This window comes from Quercus robur, chromosome 12 (assembly GCF_932294415.1).
Source record: "Quercus robur chromosome 12, dhQueRobu3.1, whole genome shotgun sequence".
In the NCBI taxonomy this organism is placed as follows: domain Eukaryota; kingdom Viridiplantae; phylum Streptophyta; class Magnoliopsida; order Fagales; family Fagaceae; genus Quercus; species Quercus robur.
This window is the reverse complement of record NC_065545.1, coordinates 9,192,245-9,209,602: the sequence shown is the minus strand read 5'-3', so window position 1 is coordinate 9,209,602 and position 17,358 is coordinate 9,192,245. Positions and strand designations below refer to the sequence as shown.

Here is a 17,358-nt window from a genome sequence, read left to right as displayed (position 1 = left end):
AAGTATTGTTTTGACTCCCTTAATTTGTTAATACTAATTGGAGTTTCATAATTACTATCACCCCCTAAACTCAAAGTCCTGGCTCCGTCCCTATTTGCTCTTAAAGTTTTAGAGAGCTCACTTACAAGGTCGGCTCAACAATTTTGGTGGCCTAAAGATGAAAATTTTCAGTGGACTTTTTTTTTAATATTTAAATATTAATTAAATAATATTTATTAAATTTTTTTATTTCTTATTTAAAATCTATTTTCTTGCTTTTTAAGATGCAAAATTACTAATTAAGTTTTTGTTTTTAAATTCCTCTAACATTTCTTTTTCAATTAATAATATGACTAATTCACTTAATTTTAGTATACCTTAAATAAAAAAAATTTAATTGGTATGATAAATTATAATAAAGTAAAAGAGACTATTCATGCTACAGTGGGTGGGTTAGTGTCTTAAGGTTCGTTTGGTTGGAAGTGTGCAAAAGTTGAAGGATAGAAAATTAGTGGGAGGATGGAAAAGTGGAAAGATAAAAAAGATTTGGTTTTCTCTCATGTGTATTTGGTTGGAAGGGTGGAAAAGTGGGAGAGTGGAAAACTTTTTTGTTTGGTTGGAGAGAAAAATGAGAGGATGGAAAATATAATTTATATAAATTGACTATTATGTCCTTATTATATAATAGTGGAAAAGTGAAAGAAGTAGGGGAGTATAATAAAGTGGGGTATTTGTGTAAAATGCATTTCTCATCACTTTCCCTTCTTCATTTTCCTCCCAATTTGAGAGGATAAAAAAAGTGGGTCCAGGAAGGAAAACTTTCTCTCATATTTTCTCTCTCCTATTTTCTTTCTTTAACCAAACAGTGGAAAACAGCATTTTCCAACCTATTTTTCATCCTCTCTGTTTTCACCCCAACCAAACACACCCATAGGGAAGTTAGTTTTGGCGTGTGGGGCTGTGGGTCATGTGCTGTGTGTGCTAGTATGTTATGGGCATACTCTATTGCTATCAACTATGCGTGTGGCGTTGTGCAATGAACTGTGGAGTCTTTTGATTTTTTTTTCCTTTTTAATATTTTGTATTTTAGTATACAATAAGACTTTTTTAATGCATTTTATTGACCAATAAAATGACTTTTATATATATATATATATATATGTGTGTGTGACCCCTACTAGTATATATATTTATACAAGTAGAGGCTTTTGAATGCATTCTATTGTCCAATAAAATGATTTAAATATATATGTGTGTATGACCCTTACTCTTATATATATATATATATATATATATATTATACAAGTAGGGGCCATAGGCTTGCATCACTTGCTTCTATGCTTCAATCAGCCCTGCGCGATCACTTGGCCCAGTTTTGATAGGAAGAGAGAGGGTATGTGTATATATATATACACGTATTGAAGCTAAGAGAGTTACAATGTAAAAAAAAATGGCGGATAAAGGAACAAGCATGGACACGAACTTGTCCATACTTCACCATGCATCAAGTACCGGGAGCAATAATAGTAATCCAGAAAGTGCAATAGAGTTACAGTACTGGGCTAAGATTGAGAGATTACCCACAAGCAAACGAGTGAATAAATCGTTGGTTGATCATAAGCTTTTGAATGATAGCAAAGAAAAGAAAGCAGGAAAGAGAATGGTGGATGTTACCAAGCTTGGAGCAGTAGAGAAACACATGTTCATTGACGAGCTTTTGAAGGAAATTGAGGAAGACAACCTTCGGCTCTTAGAGAAACAGAAAGAAAGAATAGATAGGTACAAACACTCATCCTTCCTTCTATTCTTTATTTCTATTCACTACTTGTTCAACATATGCTCATTACATTTTCACTGATGCACAATGCAACGTGTATTTGCATGAAGAACCATTTTTTTTATTAAAAAAAAAAAGTACAAAATCAAAACAAAATATTTCAAATACATCTTGTTTGATCATTTGTATTTTGAATTGAATGTACTTTCTCCTAGTACACTGCCATTGTACTTGGTTTTCTTTTTTCTAATAAAAATTTTTGTTACTTATCAAAAAAAAAAAAAAAAAAAAAACAACTATGAAGGAAAAGGAAGTAGTAAAAAAAAAAAAAAAAAAAGACAATTTCTCCACCGGTTTAGGAGAATCTCTTCGAAGTGGTTATGTAATGACTAATGATTCGTAAACAGTGGCGGAGCTAGAATTTTGGTTCAGAGGGGGCAAAATTAAAAGACAACATTTAAAGTGAAATTAATCTAAAAAATATTAATCGATAATTGTGGGGCCCAATGATCCGTGGGCCAGGCCCATTTACTTGTTGGGGTCCAGAGGCCCAAGCCGAGGAAGGTGATGGCCCAAGTTCGGCAATACAAATACGAAGTAGCCTTGGGACACAGCCGAGGACGATTCACTCCTCGGCATAACCGAGGTCTCACGAGAAGAAAGGGCAAAAATGGTATAACTTTGGAAAAGATCTAAAATATCGATGCCAATAAAAAGGGGTATGCTGGAAAGTGTAATGACCAAGGAAAGCTGCTCTTACTGCCATTCAATATTCTGCACCTGACAGAGCCATACTCTCCAGCTTTTACAACCACCCCCAACCACTCTGAGTATGGGCTGATGGGACAAGTATCAGTCTTGGAATGTCGATCCTACACGTGGACGAAGGATAAAAAATACAGGCTAGTATAAAAGGAAAAGTAAACAATTCATAGAGGAGGCTGGGAAAAATGGCCAAAAACCAGAGCCTCCCAGTCCGCCTCCTGGAGAAAGACTCCTAGGGCGAAAATGACTTAACCATGTATGAACACCACGAAAGACTCACCGCCTGGTGACTAAGGCCTAACCTTTCAAACCCACGCTCTACAAATGATATTGTTTGGGCCTTTTTACGTGCGAACCCAACACTGTTACGGGTCGTTACGAATCGTGTCCTTACAATAATAATAACAAAATAAATAAACAATTATAAGAAAAATAAATATATTTCATATCATTAAAATAAATAAACAAAAAAAAATCAATTCATAGTTACAACAAAATCTACAACAAAAAAGCTTACAAACTGATGTGGTAAAAATGTGATTAGTATTATTTAAACAATATAATGAATAGATGTTTGTGATTATTTTTTGTGATTGATAACATGCCAATTTGTAAGATATAGATAGTAAAATTTGCAATATCTCTAACATCACTTAACAATAAAATACTACAAAATGTATCATTAATAATGAAAATAATGATAGAAATTAAAAAGGAAAAAAAAATTGTGTAATAAGTGTCAAACGTGGGATAAAACAAAAGTTTACAAGTACAGTAAATTAGGTGAAAATGGGATATGATTTGATGTTTGAGTAAGCTTTTTTTTACTTTCCTTTTCTTGTGCCAGAATCACTTTCAAGTTTCAACCAATTGGAAGTCATTTTTTCCATTCTTTTTCCTGTGTCAAAGTCCCTTACGATTACAATTACACATACAATGAAATTTTAGGTGGAGTCAGGGGGGGCACCTGCCCCCCCTCGCCCCCCTCTGGCTCCGCCACTAATCGTAAACCCTTCCCGCGTCTGTAATTATATGAGTTATCATATGTGATAAAACATGTACATGAATGTTTGTTTAAATTATTATGTCATGGATTGGATGAATTTTCTTCTAGCTAATCTGATTTGGAAATAAACTCCATCCGTCCGAAAGTAGAAAACTTTACTCAAGCGTATAAAAAAAATTTTGTTTTCTCACGTGACTTGCAAGTTGAAGAGAGCAAGGCATAAAGATTAATATTTTGGACAAAAATTCGATCCAAAAAATAAAATATCAGACCTCTATAAGATCCCCCCTCCCCCAAATGCCCCCCTCACCTAATTTGCAAGCAAAAGAGTAAGACATAAAGATAAATGATCTCTATCATATATACATGAATAACCAAAGATTATTATTTTCGTATATTTTTCATGCTTACAAAATTTAAAGATGATAAAAAATCAATAGCCATCAATCAATAGTCATCAATCAATTATTTAAATTATTTTCGTATATTTTCCATGCTTACAAAATTTAAAGATGATAAAAAATCAATAGCCATCAATCAATAGTCATCAATCAATTGTTTAAATTATTTTCGAATATTTTTCACGCTTACAAAATTTAAAGATGATAAAAAATAAACAGCCATCAATCAATTGTTTAAATTCAAATTTTTGTAGTTTAAAATAATGTATAAAATATGAGTTTATGGATTAAATAGTAAATAATATCTAATTGACATGAATGTTAAGAACATATAAAACAAGTAATTCAACAGTAGGATTTTCAAAATATGAATTCTATAATAAATTATTGAGTTACACAAGGTGTAATTTAAACCTAATATATATATATATTGAGAGAGAGAGAGAGAGAGCATTGACCTCCCCTAAGATTTTCTTTTATTATATTATACTCACATCTCCTAAGATATAAACTATTCATGCTGATTTCTCTTAAATAATTAGTTGAAAACAAGGTTTTAAAAAATCCCAAAGAAGAGGCTTTTAAAAATCCTGAATTTCCTATTAAATAGGGTGGGGACGACAGTTATAAACTATCGTCCCCAAATTTTGAATTTTCTAATTTAGTCCCCACTTAATTTTTTTTTTTTTTTTTTTTTGAGAAACCAGACATCAAGCCTGGGCTTTTATTGAAAAAGAAAAACAAAATCAATGAACATCAAACAAGACAAGGGGTTGAATGTCTTCAGGGAGGTCATCCAACCAAACCCGAACCCCCAACAAATCCTTAGCTTTTTTGGCTAACATATCAGCTACCACATTACATAGTCTTTTAACATGATGAAACTCACACCACTGAAAATCATCAGCAAGGACTAAGATGTCATCAATGACATTCCCATATGAGGAGAGACAGCCATGCCCTTGTGAGAGGGCGTTGATCACCACCAAAGAGTCACCTTCGATAACCACTTTCTGAAGACCCAAATCCTTAGCAAACTGGACCCCACTTAATTAAGTGGGAACTAAAATAGAAAATTCAAGTTTTGTTTAAAGTAGTTTTTTATTTATTTATTTTTTTCAATCATGTTTGAGAGGTCAAGAATATATAGAACAAGTAATTCAACAGTGGAATTTTCTAAATATGAATTCTATAATAAATTATTGAGTTACACAAGATGTAATTTGACCTCCCCTAAGATTTTCTTTTATTATATTATACTCACATCTCCTAAGATGTAAACTATTCATGCTGATTTCTCTTAAATAATTAGTTGAAAACAAGGTTTTAAAAAATCCCAAAGAAGAGGCTTTTAAAAATCCTGAATTTCCTATTAAATAGGGTGGGGACGACAGTTTATAACTGTTGTCCCCAAATTTTGAATTTTCTAATTTAGTCCCCACTTAATTAAGTCTAAAATAGAAAATTCAAGTTTTGTTTAAAGTAGTTTTTTATTTTTTTTATTTTTTTCAATCATGTTTGAGAGGTCAAGAACATATAGAACAAGTAATTTAACGGTGGGATTTTCAAAATATGAATTCTATAATAAATTATTGAGTTACACAAGGTGTAATTTGAACCTAATATATATATATATATATATTGAGAGAGAGAGAGAGTTGACCTCCCCTAAGATTTTCTTTTATTATATTATACTCACATCTCCTAAGATGTAAACTATTCATGCTGATTTCTCTTAAATAATTAATTGAAAACAAGGTTTTAAAAAATCCCAAAGAAGAGGCTTTTAAAAATCCTGAATTTCCTATTAAATAGGGTGGGGACGACAGTTATAAACTATCGTCCCCAAATTTTGAATTTTCTAATTTAGTCCCCAATTAATTAAGTGGGGACTAAAATAGAAAATTCAAGATTTCTTTAAAAGTTTTTTAATTTTTTCAATCATGTTTGGGAGGTCAATGTAAATACTTTGAATATTAGGGGAAGCAAACGTCTTAATACAAACTTAAGGAGATGTGAATATAATAATAGAAAACCTCATAGGAGGTTAGTGCAATTTTTCCATATATATAAATATAGATTTTGCTTTCTTCAGAAGATGCTACAAACTAATTTGTAATTTAAATGACAAAATTTAAGAAAATAAATAAATAAAAAGCTGTTGAAGAGTCATAATATTGCTCTTAGTACTTCTGGGGTTTAGGAGTCTGCTGCAATAAAATCGAATGGTGGAGATTAACTCTAATGTGAGATAAAACTATAATATTAGACGAGCATGAAATGGCCAGAGCATGTACGTACTGAAAGAGCAGAAGACCTTGCTTCTACTACGGAATGATCCCTCTTAAACCAAAGAAAAAAAAGAGAAAAAGAACAAGCTATTTAATATAAAAATATTATATGTTGAAAAGTCCAATAGGTGGATTGAACCAAAAAATGAAAAGCATTTCTCCGAAGAGTTTTAAAAGAAGAGTTCTAAAAAAAGATGTTAGGATTAGAGTTATAAACCTCTGGATTCTAATAGAAAGACGTGAATTGAACCAAAGCAATTAGACCCGACATATGGAATTTTTAACATTGTAAATAGAAGGTTGAGTGAAAACATGGGCCAAACTTATGACCTTCTGACCTATTGCTCTTATATTACCACTTATTCTAAAATTTAAATGGTAAGAAATGATAAATTTAATCATTTAACCATAATTTTAACATGCTGCAAATTGTAAATGTAAACATGCACATGCTACCATGCTGTTTATACTGAAACTTTTTTGTCTCTTTAGAGTGGGTCTGGAATTGCCAAGTGTGGAAGTAAGATACCAGAATTTGTTCATAGAAGCAGAATGCAAGGTTGTTCATGGAAAACCCATCCCTACTCTTTGGAGCACACTCAAAGACATAATCGCTGTAATTGTTCCCCTCCATTTATTTTTTCTAATGTGTTTTAGTTTTAGAATAAATCTAGAGCCTTCAATAGTAATAAAAAATAAATAAATCTCACATCATTCTGTGTATAATTGTGTAAATTTACACTAACACTATTCATTTTATATTTAGTTATTTATTCTTCCTTTACGTATCTTGAGAATGAAGGAAGAGAGTGGATGGTGGTTGTTGTATGTGAAGAAAAAGAAACAATTAAAAAAATCAAGAAAATTTGATATTTTAATGAAATGTAATGTAAAATAGATACTCTGATGTGGGGTGTTTGAAAAGTGAGTATGCAAAATAGAAAAAATAGGTTCTTATGCTGAAATAGACTTGAATTTTTATATGAACTAATGCTAATGCTCTCCAGTGAACATGGACTAGCTATACCAAATTTCAGCTTTGATATCTCTAGCATCTCCCTCAAACTCAATTTGTCTTCAAACTTCCATCTTGAGAGGCGACATATTAACTATATTGAATTGTGTGTTACAATAGATCCTATCTAGAATGATAAGATATATACCCTAGTTGGAATCATATGTGGCCTGTAATAGAGTACTTCAAAATTTGCTAATGTTTGGATATCAATATATTAATATAGGTTCAATATATACCTGAAATCATGCTATTGCATTTCTTGCTTTTTCTATGTTGAGCTTTATCCTTTTCTTTAATGTTTTTTAACAAATGCTTAATCTTGGATAGTAAATGAGATGTCAAATATTGAACAGGGTATGAGATATACTAATGGATACAATAATTCTCAAGTGAAAAAGCAAAAGATTATCAACAATGTCAGTGGCATCATCAAGCCTTCAAGGTTGATCCTGAACACACATGCCAGTAGTAACAATCGTGTTTTGATATCTTTTCATTGGCAAAAGAAACAATGTATTCTATGAAACAACATTACTTACTGGCTTAATAAGCTCACTTTAAATGCAGGCTGACTTTATTGCTTGGCCCTCCAGGATGTGGGAAAACCACTTTGTTACGGGCACTTGCAGGGACACTAGATCAATCTCTCAAGGTTTTCTACTGCTTCTTCATGTCCTGTCAAGGAAACAACAAAAATAACAATATAACCAGTCATTCCCTATATATAAGATAGAATTCATGAAATATTTTGTGACCTTTACTACATATTTATGCATTTGAAACAAGTTCATTTGATTTTAGAGATACAGATTCTAATACAACTACTCATCTAAACTAGTGAATCAATCAACAAAATATAAATTATTATGTCGTGAAAGTTGATTTTCAGGTCACTGGTGAAATCTCCTATAATGGTTATAAGGTCAATGAGTTTGTTCCTCAGAAGACATCAGCTTATATAAGCCAATATGACCTGCACATTTCTGAAATGACAGTGAGAGAAACACTTGACTTCTCTGCACGTTGTCAAGGCATTGGGGACAGAGCAGGTAGGCTTTGTTCTGCATCTTATGGCCACAATCATGCTCTTATATTATTAAGTTGATCTTATAGGACTTTCTTTGTTGAAGATATTATGAAAGAACTTTGTAGAAGGGAGAAGCAAGCTGGAATTATCCCCGAATCAGATATTGACACTTACATGAAGGTAACTAATTTGCAAAAAAACAGTTTACTTCTCTATCATATTTCCAAAATAGTAGCAGCTCCTTCCATTGTCTTGTTTTCCCATTGCTAATGAAAACTTGATTGATAGGCTACTTCTATTGAAGGATTAAGAAAAACTCTCCAAACGGACTATATATTGAAGGTAATTATTTTTACTAAATTCAATGATCCATGATCCAGTTCCTAACTTCCTATCCTCACTCTAACAGCAATTTTGTTATCATTATCGGCGATAACAGATTCTAGGACTAGACAATTGTGCTGACACACTTTCAGGAGACATGATGAATAGAGGAATTTCTGGCGGTCAAAAGAGAAGGCTCACAACAGGTTTTCCAGAATGCAAAATTTTTCTTGTATACACTCAGATTATAAGCAAAATAAGAATCCAATTCTAACATGGGTCGCCTTTAGGCTTTAGCTGAAACCTTCAGTGTTAATCCTAATAAGGACAACTTTCTAATGTTTGAACATTTTTTTGTCTTTCATCAAAATAAACTTCCTTACTGTTCTTCGCCACCAGGGGAAATGATCATTGGTCCAACAAAAGCTCTCTTTATGGATGAGATATCAAATGGTTTAGACAGCTCCACTACTTTCCAGATTGTTACCTGTCTGAAACATCTAGCAAACATAACAGGATCCACCATTTTGCTATCACTTCTTCAGCCAGCACCAGAGACCTTTGACCTTTTTGATGACATTATCTTAATGGCAGAAGGGAAGATTGTATACCATGGGCCTCGCAACAATGTTCTAGCGTTCTTCGAGCATTGTGGTTTTCGATGCCCACCAAGAAAAAACATAGCCGATTTCCTCCAAGAAGTATGCATCTTTCTTTAAAGCAGAAACAAGTTAGCACATTTTCATTGAACTAGCCTTCCAATGCGTTCTCCATTTGTGTAGGTATTATCTAAAAAAGATCAACCCAAGTACTGGTACCATGAGGACCGACCTTACACTTACATCTCTATAAACAACATTGAAAGATCATTCAAGGAATATCACCTGGGAGAGAAGCTAAATGAGAAACTTTCTAGGCCAGTTGATAAATCAAAGTACCCTAAGAAGGCTTTGTCATTTAACACTTACTCATTGAGTAATTGGGAACTATTTAAAGCATGCATGGCTCGAGAATGGTTACTTATAAAGCGTAACTCATTTGTTCATGTGTTTAAATCTACGCAGGTAATGGATAGAGTGACAAGTAATTTCTGTGTTATCACCTATTTGACATTCTTACAAAACAGCAAACATTTCACATTTGAATTTGTTTTCTACAGCTTTTGTTCGTAGGATTGGTCACGATGACGGTGTTTATACGCTCAAGGATGAACATTGATCTGGTCCATGCAACTTACTACATGGGTGCCATGTTTTACACTCTTATTAGATTTATATGTTTGGGTCTTCCAGAGTTGTCATTGACTGCTTCCAGACTTGCAGTCTTCTACAAGCAAAGAGATTTCTACTTTTATCCCGCATGGACTTATTTCATTCCAGCTGCCATTTTAAAGATTCCATTCTCATTACTAGATGCTTTTCTTTGGACAAGTCTTACTTATTATGTCATTGGTTACAGTCCTGAACTGGAAAGGTGTGTTTTTCAAGGGGGAAAAAACTTAAATACACGGTTGGTCGATAACTTTTCAAGTTTTTTAAGGACTAAAAACGATCACTTTAAACTTTATGAACTAAAGTTTTGGAACCAACCGTGTATTTTGGAAAGTATAAAATGCCATTCAATTATGTAAACAATATGAATTATATATATGTCCCCTGCTCATGTTCATTTTATTTATGACTTTCAGGTTCTTCAGCCAATTCCTTATTCTATTCCTTGTCCATCTAGTATCAGTGTCAATGTTCAGTTTAATTGCATCAATCTTTCGAAATCCATCGGTTGCAGCACCATGCTCACTTCTCACTTTGATAGTAATATATTTATTCAGTGGATTTGTGATTCCAAAATGTAAGGACTTTTATGATTTCAATCAGAATCCTCAATCCCCCGGTCTCAAAAAAGAAATAATATATATATATATATATATATATATATATATCTTGTTCGCTTTACAAAACCTTGAGTTAAATTTCAACAAAGTACTCACAAGAAAGAGGAATGAAAATTTTATTAGAGTACTTCAAACTCACAAAAAACGAGATTAGGCTACTGCCTTGAGCTCACTGCAACTTTTTTCTCTCACACACTTTCAAATCATACATCTATCCTCTTTTATAGGGTGAAGTAACAAGAGCTGTCATTATTGTCATGACTCTTTGTTTCATAACAGAAAATTCTAGAACGTGGAAAACTCAAAGACACAAATGTTATGGAATGACAATAGACAAACAATTATGGGAAAACAAAAGACACAAATAGTTATGAAAAGACAAAAGACACAACTGTTATGAAATATCAAGAGACTTGGTTTACTACTTCCAACATCTCTAACTAAAATGCATTTCATGACTGCAGCTTCTCTACCTGCTTGTTTGAGGTGGGGCTTTTGGATTTCTCCTTTGGCATATGCAGAAATAGGAATTTCATTGAATGAGTTCCTTGCACCAAGGTGGCAGAAGGTGATAAGCCAAACTACTAATATTTTTTATGAAAACTGAAAAGTATTACATATCAGAGGTACCTATGTTTCTCAGTTAATATTCACGATCATTGCAACGTACAGGATTCATCTTCAAATGTCACTCTAGGGCATCAAGTTCTAATGAGCCGCAGTCTAGATTTCAGTCCCCACTTTTACTGGATTTCAGTGGCAGCATTAGTAGGATATTGGATGGTTTTCAACATTGCAATTACTTGGGCTCTGAGTTACATGAAGGGTAATTTGTCACTCCAATGCATATGCTTGAGAACATGAGAAAATAAATAGTCATGGCCAAAAAAAAAAGACAAAGGTGAATTATAATTTGATTATCCATCCTGATTAATCTCTAATGAAATATGAATTTTATACAGCTCCAGGGCGAGCCCAGACTCTGATTTCACATGTAAGGCTCTCTACTCTAAAGGGAAAAGAAGGTTTGAGAATTGTACCTCAAGAAAAAGAGCTGCCTCCCATTGATCGATCTACAACTGTCAAAGAAACCGAAAGAATGGGTAAGAAGCTTACTTATTATTTTTCCAATACTTGGTAAACCCTAATGCATGTAGATACAAATGGTCCAAGACTCTTAATGGATCAACTGAAATACTCTATATATCATCTCTTGATTAACAAACAACATATGGATGAGCTGCTTTTTTTTAGGGGCGTTGAAATATCAACATTGACTTCTTATGTGTATGCTACAGGGGTGGTTCTACCTTTTGAGCCCATAACAATTTCATTTGAGAATGTGCAATACTATGTTGATACCCCCAAGGTATTTGCAAGGTCTACTGAATTGACTTTTTGATCTTTTCGTGTGTTAGATATGATTTACATTGATCAAATTTCATCCATCCATCTCCCAGGAATTGAGAAAGAAAGGTTTTCCCGAGAAAAGAATACAGCTTCTTCAAGAAATTACAGGTGTATTCAGGCCTGGAGTTCTTACAGCTTTGATGGGAGTTAGTGGAGCCGGAAAAACAACGTTGATGGATGTTCTTTCGGGAAGAAAAACAGCAGGACATATGGAAGGCGAGATAAGAATTGGAGGGTACCCTAAAGTCCAGGATACATACTCCAGAATATCTGGTTACTGTGAACAAAGTGATATACATTCCCCACTTCTTTCAGTGGGAGAATCAGTAGCATACTCAGCTCGGTTACGCCTGCCAGCTCAGATTGATAAATTTACAAGACTTGTGAGATGACTTTTAACTTAAAGCATGTATTGTAACTGTCTGATGAACATGTTTCAAATCTTATATATCTTTTTAGAATTAAAGGTCAAAGAGAACCAATTATGGAAAAACCATTGAGTTGACATGAAGTGGCAATTCAATGTTTCACAAATCAAATAATTTCATCGTGAAGGTGGCTGCCTGCCTCTAGTAACAGGCCATTCTTTCTAAATTTTGGAAGAAATAAACACATAAAGTATGTGAAAGTATTGAAATTTTCTATATATGCCTTTAGAATTTGCATGCATGAATTTTTCAATCTATTTGTATAAAAATGAAATGCTACCTAATGGAATGTCAATTTGCCAAACTTGTGTCTCAGGAATTCGTAGCAGAAGTTCTTCAGTTGATTGAGCTTGATGAGATTAAAGATGGTTTAGTTGGCAGCCCCGGGATTAGTGGTATTTCCACTGAGCAGCGCAAACGGCTTACTATAGCAGTAGAGCTTGTTTCTAATCCATCCATAATATTCATGGATGAGCCCACATCTGGTTTAGATGCCAGAGCAGCTGCAATTGTTATGCGAGTTGTGAAAAATATTGTTAGTACAGGAAGGACAGTCGTTTGCACCATTCACCAGCCAAGTATTGACATATTTGAAGCATTTGATGAGGTAATTAACTGATACATTTCATTCCATAAAGATAATATTTAGAGGAAAATGGGAAAGCTTAAGATTATTAATGTGGAAGCACCCGCCGGGTAAATGTTTCACCAACTAAAATAAGTCCTCGTTCTTCCATAATTTTATAACTAGGGAAGGTTTAGATTTTATAATACATCTCTCTCTTTTCTTTTCTTTTTTTCCAACTAAAGAAGAGAGATGGAGTTTAAATTAAAGGCATAATTCCAAGCCAACTTCAGAAGGAGCACCCTATGCTTGTTTGTTTAATTTTCTACATTTACTGATACTTCCTGCAGCTGATGTTGCTTAAAAAAGGGGGGCAAATAATATATTCTGGAGAGCTGGGTCAGAATTCAAGTAAGCTTATTGAGTATTTGGAGGTAAGTTATTGACAGGAACTTTTAAGGTTTTTTTATTGGCATGAATGGTCAATTCATTCACTTTATTGGTCAGAAATTCAGAAAATAATGTCTCAATAGAGAAATTCCTCAAAAACACACTATGTAACCCAGGGCAAATAATATATTATGATTGTCTATCACCTTTTTCTGGACAGGGTGTTCCTGGGGTTCCAAAAATCAAAGAAAATTACAACCCAGCGACATGGATGTTAGAGGTTACAAGTCCTTCTGCAGAAGCTAAACGGGAACTGGATTTTGCCAGTTTATACAAAGAGTCTAAATTGTGCAGGTACAAATCACAATCATCAGAAGTCAAAAGGCATAGTGCCTGGGTTTTGTATTGGTTAAAATCTAAAATTCTATGCTTGAAGAGGGGAGGGGATAGTAAAGAATATAATAACAAAGCATTAGCAAGTAATCTACCACATCAACACCTACTACATCAAACCAAGTGACATTATGTTCATGTTCTATGTAGAGAAAACAAAGAACGAGTAAAAATACTAAGCTCTCCAGTACAAGGTTCAAAAGAGCTGCATTTTTTTACTCGCTTTCCACTAAATGGATGGCAACAATTCACTGCATGCGTCTGGAAGCTACATCTGACTTACTGGAGAAGTCCCCATTATAATTTGGCGCGCTATCTAGTTTTCATTTTGTGTTCTTTATTATTTGGAGCACTTCTTTGGCAGAAAGGAAAGAAAATGTAAGCCCTCTTTACCTATTTAGTTTTTTTTGGTACAATTACTGATTAAGTTTTGGGAACAATTTATTGCAGTTCTTGAAAGCACATTAGGACTAGTAACACTTTCACATTAGCTGTTGCCCGAAGCATATTCACTCCTTATTTGGTCTAAAAACAGGTGGAACAAAGTAATGAATGCATTTTCTAGAAACCATATATTCATAAGTTTTTACTTGTCAACACCACCCAAGAGATTTACCAATTGAAACAACATATTAGGGTTAGACTCAGACACCAGTGTAGTATAACAAACTGAAGTTTAAAGAACTGCCTATTATTTGTATATTTTTCACATGCATACCCATTATTCAACTAAATATATCTGCATGAGCAAAAAGCTTTGCTAATCACAGGCTTCTTAAATATAATTCGAGTAAACTTGTACCGTAGATCAACTCATCTATCTTAGCAAAAACTCAGCTAAGCGGCAAATTTGATTAGTGCAATCATGCACAGATGGTTCCCTAGTAATGTACATTCTGGATTGTAAGAGTGTTACATTTGGACCATGTAATCAAAATGAGGCTAAGCCTTCAATATTTTGTGAGCAGTAACTTATATCTAGCATCTTCCAACAATCTGCATGAAATATTCATTGAATATTGAAAGACACATTTCACTCGCTGATATTCTCAACAGCATCCTGAGTGGTAATCTTGGTATTTACTTCAAACTTAAAATTATGCCTATCAAAAACAGTTTTTAGAAATTCAAACACTACATGCCAGAGATTTTATGTCAACCATTTGAAATGTCGAAATATTGTCTCTTTCTCTGAACAGAGAAAGTGTGCAGGATATTATCAACATACAAGGAGCAATGTTTATTCTCATGCAGTTTTTGGGAATTTGCAACTGCTCAGGTATTCTACCATACACATTCACAGAACGCAATGTTGCATATCGAGAAAGGTTTGCTGGAATGTATTCCTTATGTTCATATTCATTTGCACAGGTACTAAAATTTCCTAAAGCAATTGTTAGTTTGTTACCATTGCCAAAGGTTAATGTAATATTTTACATTTTACAGATTTTGATATACAGATACTCTATCATATGTTGCAGGTGGCTGTTGAAATTCCATATATATTCTTTCAAGCAATTCTATTTACTACAATTACATATCCAGCAATAGGTTTTTACTGGTCAGCATACAAAGTGTTTTGGTACTTCTACACAATGTTTAGTATGCTCCTCTTCTACAGTTATTTTGGTATGCTGCTTGTTTCGTTGACCCCTACTTATCTAGTGGCTTCAGTATTGTCGGCTTTCAGCTACACCATGTTAAATTTGTTTGCGGGGTTCCTCATGCCCGGACCAGTAAGCCAACTCTTACCTTTAATTGCTCTTGGACATTCACATTTACTTGGTCTAGCATTTTGACAAAGTATATGAATCTAAAAATGGTTATCAAGGAAATATGAGAGATTATGACTTCAGATAGCATAAACTGACAAAAAAATATACGTGGCTGACTCTGACTAGTGTTTAAGAAATCATACTCAACCCCAAACTTTTGTGACTAAGGCTTGGTTGTTGTGGTATTGTTGTTGTATATAAATCTAAAAATGCATAGATAGGGATGACAAAGTTAATTTATTAAATCTCCATAAGACAGAGATCAAGAATTCATGAGTTTATTGATTTTTCTAGAGAAATTTATTGGGAATTATGAAATTAGTAGGAGTTCAGTTTACTTATGTTAAAAAGTACCCAGTGCACAAAACTCTAACTTTTGCGGGGTTTGAGTGAGATCATGGTAGGCAGTCTTAAGCCAAATTTTGTATGGAAAGGCTAATTCTCGGACTCAAACCCATGACCTGTCGCTTTTAGTGAAAGGCACTTGTCATTGCACCAAGACCCGACCTCTAGTTTACTTATGCTATAATAGAATTCTATTCTTTTAATCCTAGGAATAAGATTCAATTCAACTGACCCAACTGTGATTAATTTTTCATGCAGAAAATTCCCAAGTGGTGGGTTTGGGCTTATTGGATTTGCCCATCTGCCTGGTCCCTGCAAGGTTTCCTTTCTTCACAATATGGTGATATAAAGGACGAAATAACGATATATGGAGAGCGCACAGCAATTAATGCCTTTATACAAACTTTTTATGGGTATAACTATAATCAATTGGTTATTGTAGCAGTTGTTCTTTTAGCATTTCCACTTGTCACTGCATTTGCTTTTGCATATGCCATGGCAAAACTAAACTTTCAGAGGAGGTAAAGATGCTCCTCTCATACAGATGTAATACATACTAGCAGCTTTGATAAGCTTCTGTTTCAGCCATTAAACTTGTTTGTGGTTCAATAAAAAGCTCTTGATGCATTTGGTAAATATGATTTGGCAGAATGAATTCTGACAGGATAAATTCTTGGGAGAAATAGCGTTTTGGTTAGGCCTCTCTCCAAAGAACACAAAGTTCTCAAGAAAAGCTCGTGCTTACAATCTGGTACTTAAGACTAGTTGCATCACATAGTGAATATGGTTTTTCCAATCAAGTCACAGTTACAGTTACAGTATGAATTTGATACACTAATAACTGACCAGTTTCTACTTTCCACAAACACTAAAGCAAGAGAATAAAATAGTGGAGGAGATTCACGTTGAAGCCATGGCCTCTGCTTTTATTTATAAAATAAAAAAAGTCCTTTAATGAACCAAAAGAAGGAAAAATAATAATAATTTTATTTATATATCTTAAATTTGGATTATTGCATGAATTCCAATTAACTCAATTAGTAAAAGTCAAATTTGCTCATATTTTCAATCGTCGGTTTGGAAGTTGGTAGGTCAGTGGTACTTTAAAAATTGCTCATCTTTTCAATTGATTGGTTAGTATTGGAGGTTCAAAGAAAAATTAATTTGCTTTTCATAATCTAGCAAGTCGAAACAACTCATATTTTCATTCTTAAGTTCAAGTGTATTATGCCAAGAAAATTATTGCATTTGAGTTTTAAAAAATTATGTTTTCATTAGATTTTACATTGAGAATCTAGGACAAACGATTAATCTAGAGAAATATTTAAACACCACAGTGGGTGTATAATAGAAATGACTCACATCAATGACGATATAATTGTGTAAATTTACATATTTGCTACAGTAACCATATATAATTACACCGACATTATTTATTTTGCATTCAATTTTTCTTTCTTCACATATCCTAAAGATGAAAAAAAAAAAAAAAGAGTTAATAGTGGTTGTATGTGAAGAAAGAGAAAATTAAAATGGTAAATTCCATTAACATACCCTGAAGTTTAGACTAATG

General features: G+C 33.4%; 1 protein-coding gene across 1 annotated transcript; it reads left to right on the top strand.

Moving 5' to 3' along the window:
• The first annotated feature begins 1,342 nt into the window (after positions 1 to 1,342).
• On the top strand, positions 1,343 to 16,421 carry LOC126708842 (pleiotropic drug resistance protein 3-like). Its single transcript, XM_050408809.1, has 24 exons — positions 1,343 to 1,758; positions 6,712 to 6,835; positions 7,591 to 7,679; positions 7,805 to 7,889; positions 8,127 to 8,286; positions 8,368 to 8,444; positions 8,553 to 8,606; positions 8,704 to 8,794; positions 8,988 to 9,289; positions 9,371 to 9,652; positions 9,748 to 10,061; positions 10,276 to 10,436; positions 10,944 to 11,047; positions 11,152 to 11,305; positions 11,442 to 11,582; positions 11,778 to 11,848; positions 11,940 to 12,272; positions 12,634 to 12,924; positions 13,233 to 13,316; positions 13,493 to 13,626; positions 13,816 to 14,043; positions 14,865 to 15,036; positions 15,147 to 15,401; positions 16,044 to 16,421. Exons 1-24 carry the CDS (start codon positions 1,430 to 1,432, stop codon positions 16,308 to 16,310), a joined length of 4,302 nt encoding a protein of 1,433 aa, XP_050264766.1. The 5' UTR covers positions 1,343 to 1,429; the 3' UTR covers positions 16,311 to 16,421.
• The last annotated feature ends 937 nt before the right edge of the window (positions 16,422 to 17,358 follow it).

What these genes read in the sequence shown, in the direction of transcription:
- LOC126708842 (XM_050408809.1), top strand. Translation starts at nt 1,430, where the DNA reads ATGGCGGATAAAGGAACAAGCATGGACACGAACTTGTCCATACTTCAC. An exon ending in ATATTGACACTTACATGAAG is followed by an intron (nt 8,445 to 8,552) that starts GTAACTAATTTG and finishes CTTGATTGATAG; the next exon opens with GCTACTTCTATTGAAGGATT. An exon ending in AAAGAGTCTAAATTGTGCAG is followed by an intron (nt 13,627 to 13,815) that starts GTACAAATCACA and finishes TGTTCTATGTAG; the next exon opens with AGAAAACAAAGAACGAGTAA.